This window comes from Culex pipiens, chromosome 2, assembly GCF_016801865.2.
Source record: "Culex pipiens pallens isolate TS chromosome 2, TS_CPP_V2, whole genome shotgun sequence".
Taxonomy (NCBI): Eukaryota; Metazoa; Arthropoda; class Insecta; order Diptera; family Culicidae; genus Culex; species Culex pipiens.
Genome location: NC_068938.1, coordinates 198,665,456 through 198,677,043, shown reverse-complemented (window position 1 = coordinate 198,677,043; position 11,588 = coordinate 198,665,456). Strand labels below are relative to the sequence as shown.

The 11,588-nt window shown below is 38.8% G+C and overlaps 2 protein-coding genes across 2 annotated transcripts in view; one reads left to right on the top strand and one right to left on the bottom strand.

The window, feature by feature from the left end:
• Positions 1–292: 292 nt before the first annotated feature.
• Positions 293–5,777, bottom strand: LOC120412751 (myosin-11-like). The gene is made up of 2 exons (XM_039573344.2): positions 2,686–5,777; positions 293–2,625 (listed from the first exon to the last, which is right to left on the bottom strand). The coding sequence occupies exons 1-2, from the start codon at positions 5,425–5,427 to the stop codon at positions 2,326–2,328; spliced, it is 3,042 nt and encodes a 1,013-aa protein (XP_039429278.1). The 5' UTR covers positions 5,428–5,777; the 3' UTR covers positions 293–2,325.
• Positions 5,778–11,105: 5,328 nt separating this feature from the next.
• LOC120412715 (huntingtin-interacting protein 1) overlaps positions 11,106–11,588 on the top strand; it is a 38,395-nt gene continuing 37,912 nt past the window's right edge. Inside the window, exon 1 of the mRNA XM_039573296.2 lies at positions 11,106–11,256. The gene's annotated coding sequence lies outside the window, so the exon portion shown is untranslated. The remainder of the gene's footprint in view (positions 11,257–11,588) is intronic.

Genomic DNA, 11,588 nt, shown 5'->3' with positions numbered 1-11,588 from the left:
ACGTAATCGCTTGGAGGTACGGAAAATTTCTTTCAAACAAACAATTAAAACATGACGAATTTACGGAACAGTGCTACGAAATGTGTTTTATTTTTGCAATATGAATAAATATATGGTAAACCTCATCTGCTGATTTTCCTGAAAATATCCCACCGCAATACACGCCAAACATTTTTCTGGAAGAATCACTTTTACATTTACAAATCCCCTCCGGACATTCTGAATTGATGAATAAATATCTACGCTAAAGATGGGTAAATATGTGTATCGATGATTTTTTGCTCTCCTACACTTTGCTAAATTGCTCTCCTTATCAGGAGAACAGGATAATTACACCTCAAACAGTTGCTGAACTAGCGATTTAATTAGCAAGCTATCACTCAAATTGCCTCCAATTAGCGATAAATCGTAGAACTAAATTAGTATTGTGTACAGGCGAAACGATTAGTGCAGTGGCATATCTGAGAAGTACTAAAACGTTTTAGCATGTAATTACTTGGAACGAATAAAATAACTTAAAGCATCACAGTTGAACAAAGCATCTTCTATTTTTTATAAGAACAACATAAATTCGATTTCAATTAAAGCTTTAGTGAAAATGTAAGCGCATACTCTCGATGTAAAATAAACAAGCCAAAGGAACTTAAAACAACTAGAAATGCAATTGGAAGCTACTTTCGCTAACCTAATAAGTACTCTAATATCAACTAATCTATTTGCTTGGCCATCGCAGCCAAAGTGACCAACAAACTTTTAAAACATGTCAAAAAAACCCAAATTTACAAACAGCCACTTTGGCAACGACTGCCCAGCTAACCTAGTTTTGCCTGTGTAATTTGTGATGAATTTGTAACTTTTGCACTTATCTAACATTGATGTGGCTTGTGGGTTGAGAGTTGAACCGGTGCTTAACTTTTTTTTTCTATTTTGAGATGACTTTTTTGCTGTCTTTTCCATTACTCTTTACGACTAACATTGATGGATCTTATTAGTAAATTGTGATTTTCAGTGAAGTTATGGTTGAGCAACGCTTTATTGTGTTGGTTGGTAATCTCGATCATGGCGAAAAAAAACGGTGCTACGTAGTTTATGTGCACGGTGAAGAATGGGCGCAACCAGTGAAACGTACATCTCTAACAAACAGTGACGATTTTTTTTGTAAGAACAATCTCAGGTTCAGTAGAAGCACAATATTTGCAAAAGTTGAATTTTAATTTACGAAACTTTAGATAAAATGGTTCATAATAATTCATTAATTATATATTTGAAAACGGATACATGACAGTGTTCCCAGATCGCCAGATTTTTTTTCAAATATCTGCTAATAGGTATTCATTACGATTAGAGCTTCTTGCAATTTTAATTGACATCCTAAAACATTCCGTCAAAAAATATTTAAAAAAAAATCAGTTAAAGTGAAAACGTTTCACGACAGGGTAGCCAGATCTCTTAATTTTTCATTGATAAAGTTTACAAAATTATCGGACAATGTACACACAATAGTCCCGATTTTGTTTCAACCTAAAAAAATCTAATTTCCATTGAGTGGTAAAACTTATGGCAGGGTTGCCAGATCATCTAAATAACTGGCTCATCAGAAACAAAGCAGCACAAATTTTGATTAAAATTAATTCCGATTTCAATTCCAGATTTCAACCTATCGCTTTTTTAAGTACAACAATTCATTGTAAACATACTACGACTGGGTTGTCAGATCTCAAAATTTGTTATCGAACAATAAACAGCGCAATCGTTCTGAAAGTATTTTTTTTTTTTCAACTAAAAATATTGATAAATTTCCCTTGATTGGATAAAACTTACGACAGGGTTGCCAGATCATCAAAGTGTGTGGCTCATCGGAAAATGTATTTAACATGGCAGTACAAATTTTGATTAAAATGAATTCCGATATCAATAACAAACTTCTACCTCTCGCTTCGAAAAGTATGAAATTTATAGAGAAATTCATGACATTTGGGAAAAAGCTATGCATAATTTTCTTAATTACTGACAACTCTTGACAGTGTTGCCAAATTTTGAACATATTTTCCAACAATATTTTTTGGAAATTTTTCCGTGTGTTTCGATAATATTCATTAACAATTGCAAATACTGTGTTGCCAAAGAGCCTCTCCCCAATCAATTACATTCAGACTAACTTAAAATTCAATTGACCATTACTTTCACTCGAGTTGAAAGTATGCAATTGAACGTCAAGTACTCAATTCTCCTTCAGAACCGATTCCCCCTCGTCAAACCACGAATTTCCTCACACTGCCCGATTTTTTAAAACTCTTTCCCGCGGAGGAAATCACGCGCCTAAACTCATCTACTGTTGTACGTCCCATTGGTCGCGTCCTGGAGTTCCTCCATCAGCGAAACCACGTGGTACCGCTGGTTACCGTTCTGCCGCACCACCGAGTTCAGCTGGTGCATCTCCGCCCGAAGCGAAGCGACGCATTCCTGAAGGGGTCTTACCGAACTCCGACGCGAACACTCGCTCACGAGCGCTTTTAGCGATTCTTCATCGAACCTGGCCGGTGCCGCCGAATCACTGCCACCCGAATCAAGGCTGGGAACGCTGGCGACACTGTTGTCGGTTTGGTCACTGGCGATGTGGTCACTCTAAAATGAAGCATTTAGGGTCAATTTCCGTTGAATTCTAGAGCTGTTCATCAAACCCACCTTGAGATTACATTCCACCATGCGGACCAGTTCCGTTTTCAGTTCCGCCACGGCGTCCTGTAGTGCTTGCTTTTCCTGCTTCTCGGCGATGATTTCGTCCCGCAGTATTTGCACGTCGTTGAAGAACCGATGCCGGGATTCCTCCAGAACCCGCTCGGACTCTTCGTACAGCTGAAGTCGCGCGTAAGCCGTCTCCAGCTGAACGACACAAATCTGAAGCTTCTTCTGCAGCTCGTCGATCTGATCCCGAAGTTTGCCCTCCTCCAGCTGGCGAGTTCCGATGGAATCTTGCAGTGAGTTCCGTTCGCTACTTATTTCTGTTAGGATTCGTTGGGAATCTTCCAACTGGAAGCGTTTGACAGTCAGTTCCGACCGTATTTCATCACTCTCAACGCGTTGGATTTCACCTTCAAGCTTCAAATTTTCTATCACCGTACTCTTCTCCTCGGACGAAGACAGTGACTGCTTGAGCTCCTCCTCCAGTTGCTGAATCTTCCTCTCACTAATCTTAAGAAGTTCCTTGAAGCGTTGATTCTCCTTGCTAACATGCTGCTTGTCCCTCAAGTCAGCAAAAATACGTTGAAACGAGCTCCAGATGTCCTCATCCACCTGCACCAAGCAGCTGTTCTGCAAAGCCATCGCCAATCGCAGCTTCTCTCCCTTCAGCGTGTCGCGTTCACCAACCGCCGACTCCAGATCCGCTTCCAGCAGCATCGTCTTTTCCCTCATCCCAGCCAGCTCACACTCCATCGACGATATTCGGCAAACGTCCTTCTCCAGCGACTCCACCTGCTGTTCAGCTACCCTACGCGCACGCTCGTGCTCCTTGACCTTACGCAACAGCGTTCTGTTGTTCAGCTCGTACCGCTTCAGCTTCTGGCGATGTTCGCTCTCGATCACCTTCAGCAGAATCTTCAGCTCCCGCGTATCGTCCTCGGGAAGACTCTGGCCATGCTTCTGACACGTGTTGCTGTTCTTAGCGTCCTCAGAAGCTTCCTCCCTGCTGTTATCCGAGCTGCTACTGCTAATACTCGTTCCGATGGAACTCTCGCTACTCGAGCTCATCTTGGCCGCATCCCGTTGCAGCCGTTCCTGCAACTCCCCGATGTCCTGCTTCAGCTGCCGAACGACCTGCTCGCTCCTCCGGAACTTTTCATTGTACTCCGCGCACTGACCTAGTTTCAGCTCAAGGTCCAAGTTCTTGGACTGGATCGTGCGAAAGTTGGCCAGCAGTTGCTCGTACTGTTCCTTCGCCACGGCCTCACTCATGCTCAGCCGGCGCTGCAGATCCTTGCGACATCGTTCCACCTGGACATACCGTTCCCGAAGCTCGCGATTATCCTGGTCCAACTTGTCCGCCGCAAATTCCTTCACAGCCAGCGCTCGTCGCGTGTTTTCAAAGTTTATCGATAAAACTTGCAATTGCGCCCGCAGGTGCCCAATGCTGACATCTAGGTCCCGGTTGGTAAAGTTCTGCCGCGCGACATCCAGATGGAGCTGGGTGTTCTCCTGCCGAGCATGCTCCCTGGCTGCCTTCAGCTCGGCGTTTTCTGTCTCGAGGGTCGCAATTCTTGATATGGTTTCACTTTCTTTGTTTTTACACGCTGCGGTGACCGCTTCTTGACTGGAGAGACTGCTTCGGAGGAGTGCAAGGTTGCGTTCCAGTTGTTCCGTCCTTTCCTGGTAGTCATTGTTGGATTCGGTGAGAAATTTGATCTTTTCTGACGAATCCTTCAATTTTTGAAGCGTTTCTTGCAGTACGAAATCGGAAACGTTTTCCAACTTGTTGGAAGCCTCTATGCAACTCAATTTTTCCAGCAGGTCTTCCTTTTCCTTGATAGCCCTTCGCTCAACCTCCTCCGCGTTCCGTATCACTTGCTGCAGTTCCAGTTTCAATCGATCGTTGTTGGCTTTTTCTATACTTATACGATTCTCTAGCTGTAAATTACTCTCCCTCAATTTGGCGTTCACATTTTGGCACGTATGTAACTCATCCCGGAACCACTGCTCGGAGCTGCGCACCGAGCTGAGCTCGTTCTTGATCTCCAGCAAAATCTTCCCCAGCTTCCTCACCTCGAGCGAAAGATTCTCCCTATCACAGTACTGCTCGGCAATCTTCTCCTTCAAGACCACATTTGCACGATCCTTGCAGTCGAGCTGAATCTTTGCCTGATCCAGCTCTGATTGTAGCTTCAAAATCTCCAACGATCTTCCACCCGTCAAACCCCTGTTCTCCGACACCCGTAATAATTCCTGTAACCGCTCCACCTCCTGCTGCAGACCGCTCTTTTCATCCTCCAATCGCCGATGCTTCTTGGTCCACTCCAGCTCAACCTCGTTCCGGATTTCGTTCCATTTGTACTTGTACGTCAACAGCTCCGTCCGCGTCTGATACAGCTCCGTATTCAGCTGCACGAACCGCTCGTGGGCCAAATCCTGACTTCCCGGACTCGCTGCCGTCTTCCCCTTGGAACTTTCCGAGAACGAAAAGTTTCCCGAATCATAATTCGTAGAGCCCTCGTTCCGCAGCACAGCGTTCAACGCATCCTCCTCTTCTCCAGCCGTTTCGGTAGCATCCGAAAGCAGACTCTCCGGAGCGCTTTCTTCCGCTGGTTCTGGTGTATCGAAGAAGCTGCTGCTTCTCCCTGCCAGCAGTAGCCGATGCCACGTGACACTACTGCTCCCATCGCCATCGTCGTCGTCGTCCCCGGCCACGGAACAACCCTCCGGTGCAGTGGACATCGCCTCAAAGGGTTTCCAGCGTCAAGTGAAAGGAACCGATGTACGTGTGTCTGTGCGTTTGCTCGTTTGGCCTCGATTCACTTTTCCTTACTTGCCATGGTGGCAGCCAATCTCTTCGCCGTCAGCAGGCTTGCCAATTCTGTTTGCTATTCCAAACCACAATGCTTTTGATGGATGTTGTCGCTCGGAATGCTTGAAATTTAAATGGAATTTTAAAAAGACACAAAACAATGACACAACAAGCGCGATAACACAACAATTTTCCAAGAGACAAGTGCTCGTCCCTCTCTCTCTTCTGTATGTTACGAAGACCCGAAAGTGAATGAAGTTTTCGCGCTGTCAGCACTTTTACTTCAATGACGTCGTCGTCGCTCGCTCGCTCGCAGGTGATTTGAAAACAAACAAATATGGCGATGCTTCGCAAAGGGCGTATGATGAATGAATCAGGGCGCGATAGGTGTCGAGTTGGTATTTGTTCTAGTCAATTTGTGTATGAATGAAAACTTTTGAAGTGATCAATACTAATAAATATAAGATTTTTTTAAATAAAAAGTTTATCGCAGGCCATAAAATTTTTAAAGTACATATAAAAAATTATGTAAACTTTGTTCTACCTATTCAATAGTACCTACTACCGACCAAGTCTTACCTATTCAATTTAAAATTTATTCAACATTATCAATTTTGGTGTCTTTTACAAAATTTTAAGACTATTTTGAACTATAATTAGTTTTTTTAAATTTTTATCCATAATTAAGTTTTTTTCTCAACTTTCGATTTTTTTTTTTTGCACAGTACAAAAGCTTAAAAATCTGATATAAAAAAGTTTTTGTCTCCAAATCCGGCCAATGTCGAGAGGGGGGGGGGGAGGGAAGGGATCAAAATAAAAAAAATGAAATTACAAGCAAGAATTCAACATTTCAATGAAAAATTATCGGAAAATGCATTATACACTCGTACATTTGATTTGTAATCATTGATTTTCCAAAAAAGTAAGAAATGCCGAAAACATTTTTTTATAGAAGCAGAAACTTTTTGCGGTACTGTACATCGAAAATTTCCTAAAATTCAAATGATTTTTGAATGAACATGCTAAAAACGATTCTAAACGCGAGGAATGCACATTTAAATGAATTTAGCTGTTGGCTTTTAAATTTCCATTAAAACTTTGAAGATGAAAAAATAAATTCTGTCCCCTGACTTCTTGAGCCGATTTTGGAGGGAGGGTGACAAAATCTTTGAAAAGTAGTTGATATTTCGTGAAAAGCAATTTATGGGATATATTGTTACAAAATATGTAAAATTAATATTTTAGATGCAAAATTAAATTCGCTAATTTTAATCGTCACCAAGTTCAAAGCACTTTTAAGTAAACATTTTTGAATACTGTTAAATTTTTGGCTTTGTTTTAAAATTTGTTTTTTTTTTCGTTTCGAAAAGAACAGATCTTAATATTTTTATTTTTGACAAAGAAATCTTTAAACAATTTTTTTTTTCAGAAATAACGTTTAACTTTTTCTATAAATTCAAATAACCATTTCCTTTGACCATCCTGCAAACCATTTGTAAAAAACTAATAATACACGTAAAATAGCTTCTTTTGACGAAGAGTAAAAAACAATCATTAATTAGAATTGTCTTTTAAACTTGTCATAATTATCGAGAGCATCGTTTTTTTTTTAGTTCAAGATTAATTATCAAGTTGTTGATGGTTTGACAAACAATCAATGTTATCCATCGAGCTTTAACTGTATTTACTTAACCGGAGACTTCTACAAGCATGAAAAGTGAAGCGAGAAACTCTTTATTATAATATGTATTTCTAACAGGGCTGCGGAGTCGGGTCATATTTCAAACGACTCCGACTCCGACTCCGACTCCGGCTTTCTCAGAATAGCCGACTCCGACTCCGACTCCGGCTCCGGCTTTCAACAAATGGTTGGCTCCGACTCCGACTCCGACTCCACATATTTTTAAATGTTTCAAAAGTTAGTCAACTATTATCAGTTAATTATTTTTAAAACATTGATAAATAAGATTAAATACTCTCTAAGCGTCATGTTTTTCTCAAGAAAAATAAGTTCGAATCACAAAACGAAAAAAAAGTTTCTAGGTTAAAAGTTTTATACGTTATGGAAACAGATATCAAAAAATATCTTCAGTTTTAGAGGCATTTTGAGAAGAACAGTTTTGTAAGTAAATTTGGATTTATTTGCTTAACCTAAAATTTGCAAATAATGTATTCAAAGCTAATAAATTTAAATATTAAATTGTTATTTTTGAATGAATTATTAAAAGAAACCTGGCCTTAATGATCTATTGAATATTAAAATTCAATTTGCTCTTTTTCAAGCTGACATTTATAAGAAGCACAGTGACAGGCACCTTGTTTTTTAAATGACAATTTTTAACGAAACATTTTTTTTGTTTTTGTTTTTTAAGACGTACATGGACATCACGCCATGGCAGAAGGAGATTATTATTGCAAATCAATGTATCTGAACAATTTCCTCGTGGAAAGGACGTTTCCTTTTCAAATATCTGTGACAAGGAAAATATTTTACCCTGGAATTTTTTAATTTATTTTAATTTTAAAAATTAATATACATTAAAAAGGAGTCGCACGATACTTCGTGAATCTTCACCTAAAACGAAGCTTTATGAATGATCTTGCGCCTCCATCAAAATATATGAAAAAACTTAAAATATAATAAAAAACAAATATCCACAAGTAAAATATTTTCTAGGTCACAAGTATTTCATTTTTTTAAGGTACATTGATTTGCATTGATAATCACCTTCCGTCATATTGGCGTGGGACATACAGTATGAGAAAATTCTTACGGGTTGATAATATTTTGATTTCGTTTTTTTTTAATAATATTTGAAAAATAAATTAAAATCCTACATTTTCTTCTATACATTTTTTTATTAGTTCATTTTTGTACTGAAGTCTTGAGATTTGTTCAACGATGATTTGCAACGATATCAAAATAGTTTACCTAAAATCAACATCAACATTCAATGATTATTTCAAATTAGTTGCAACTTCTTTTGATATTTTTTGTTAGTTTTAATTATTTTATTTGTTACAAAAGTTAAACTGTCAGTGACTCTTTTTCGATTTCCAAAAACAGTAATTAGGGGAGAGTGGGGAGACTTGATCCCCGGGGACACTTGATCCCAAGCCTGTATCTCGTCAGCATGTGGGTAAAACAATTAGCTTTGTTCTAGAAAGTTGCGCGAAATTAACTAAAACTCTCTGTAGAAAACGAAGAAAAAAATTAAACAATGTTTAGATTGAGTTACACACATTTTTGTAAAACGAGCTGCAAAAAACTTCCAAGAGATCTTTTTTTTCTTTGTTTTGATATGTATAGAAAACACTCAAAAATTATTCCCAAAAAAAATTTTATACATGAATTGTTTGATAAACTTATCAACTCCAAAACCCTTACCATTTGATGTTGAATTTATCGTCATACTATTTTTACAATCAATTGTTTAAAAAAGTGCGTTTAAGGAGACATGATCCCTGCATTTTTACAGTCACTGGAATCAGCCTCAAGATTAATTAATTGGGCTGGGTTTTCATACATAGTTTCCTTTAGTATAGTTGTACATAACTTACTGCAGTTTGAACTTTTTTTCAAAAGTTTTGTAAACCAAAATTTCCAGCTTTTGTAAACATGTTTAATTTTGGTCTAAAAAATAATATTTTAAGTTTTTAAATATTTTACATACTAAACTTGTTATATTTTGAACACAAACGTACAGGTTTTATGTGAAATTGCTGTAACTTATAGAAAATTAAAAGTTTGGATGAATAAGAAACATTTTGCTTAAGATTTCTTCAAAATGTTGAAAGGGGGATCAAGTTACCCCTAACATTTTTAAAATGCCGGTTTAAAATATTTTTTAAAGCGCTTGGCATGATTCGAAGAGTTCATCTGAGGAAATACCCTTATTAGCCAAACATAGATGAATGTTTAAGCTTTCAATTCATGCAAAAAGTTTATAGTTTTGTGAGACATTGACAGAGTTATGTGCGATACAAAAAAAGGGGATCAAGTCTCCCCACTCTCCCCTACTATTTTCAATCTTTTTATGTACCTCGTAATTTTTTTCCTAAAAAATGATTTAATTTAAAACCTCCAAGACATTCTCTATCGGGGTAAAAGATGACTGTGTGTGTTCTTTTTTCAGAAAGAACTGGATGAAATTTGGTCATATTTGAATCAATTAGATATGTCTGACTACATAACCAATATTTTTTATATTTTTTTAAATTATGATACTACATATTTGGGTAAGAGGTTATCATTTAGTGATTATAGTGAAATAACACAATTAGAGCTTTCCAATCACAATAAAAAGTTTCAAAAACATAATGGCATCGATTTATCAGAAAAAAAATATACGACGTAAAAAACAATTAAAAACATAAGAAGTTTTGTTAATTATGCTGTTATATAGTAAATACTGAACAATAAAAAAAAAACATATTTTTTGTTGAATTTAAGATAACTCCGACTCCGACTCCGACTCCGGGTTATCAGAAATCTTCGGCTCCGACTCCGACTCCGACTCCAGCTCTTAAAATTTAGCCGACTCCGGCTCCGACTCCGACTCCAGCTGTTCGAGTTTTGACGACTCCGACTCCGACTCCGACTCCAGGTCCCCAAAAAGACCCGACTCCACCGACTCCGGCTCCGGCTCCGACTCCGACTCCACAGCCCTGTTCTAAACAATATCACTGGAAAGGGAGACCAACGTTATACCTTATTCACTCCATGGATCAATCCACCTAAATTTTCCCTTCTTTTTTTTTAATTTAGAAACTTGAAATACACTTCTTAATAATATGTTTTCTGCTGATCTGATCGTCGTATTTATGATTTATAGTTTTTATTTAAGTATTAGCATTAGCATTAGCAATAAAGGTCGCACAATTCCGGATGGCTGCACAACGCTTATCTTGCTGTTTAACTGTAATTAAACGTATGATAGCACTAGACTCTCATCCGGTTACAATATTCCATCACGGGAGATACCATGTTTTCATCTTTAGATCAGCGTGTAATACTATCCAGTAAGATAAGGGGCTCCTGGCCGCTACCTTGCTAACCTCGGGGATTGGAAGGTATGTTAGTAAACATATATCTCTATGGTCTTAGCAGTCGTATGACAGAAACAAAAAAAAAACATATATCTAGAATGCGCAGAGATTTCTACGTCACCTAGTGGTATAGAGGTTTGTAGGAGGTTTTGGACTCAATGTTAGTAAATTGAATGTTTGTTTTATTTAACACCATCAGCACCACCACCAAAAACAATTCCATCACACAAATACATTAAAACACGTACACGACAATTAAACCATCTTCCCGGCACTGCTGCTCACGCGATACTGACGCGCAATAATATTCATAAGCACAATTACCTCCCTTCACCGCATGCATGACATTATTAATTTTTGTTTTTATTTAATTAAAAAAGCCACAGAGCACAAGACCTTTCCCTTCCAACGATACCCAGTGAGAGAGCGCCAGATGTTTTGATGTGAGCTTCCCTCCGTGACCGCCAGGGGGACAACCACTTCTCTCTCTCCCACTCTCATCTGAAAGTTCCATTCCCTTCCAGACTTTTAGTATTAGTTTACGACATTCTGTGTGTGTTTGCGCAGCTGGAATTGCAGCCAAATTTCGCCAGACGTTTTTGAAACTTTTTTGTTTTCGCACGCAAATTGTGCAAGTGTTACTAACTAATTCGGTTATTTTGTAGGTTAGATATTCGTTTTAAACATTAGTGCGTTCAGTGCGTTGGCGGGTAAGTTTAGTGGCTTGAAATAGTGCGTGTGATTTTTTTGGAACCAATCTGCGGGTTCTTTGTTAATTGCCACTTCCGACGTTGTTTACAAATACCAATTAGGGGCGCTTCGGTCGAGATTGGAGCGATCTGAGTGGGATTTGAGCAAATTTGAGGGGCGTTTGAACTGTCGCGACAGCTGTCAAGGTTTGTTTACAACCAGGTGCAATCGCGGGATGTGCACTTTGCGTTTCGCGTTATGATTCATATCAATAAACATTTGCAGATTCTGAGGAGAGGGTTTGGTCTTGTGACGGATGGTTTCGAGGGCTGGGGTTGTGTTTGTGCAACGT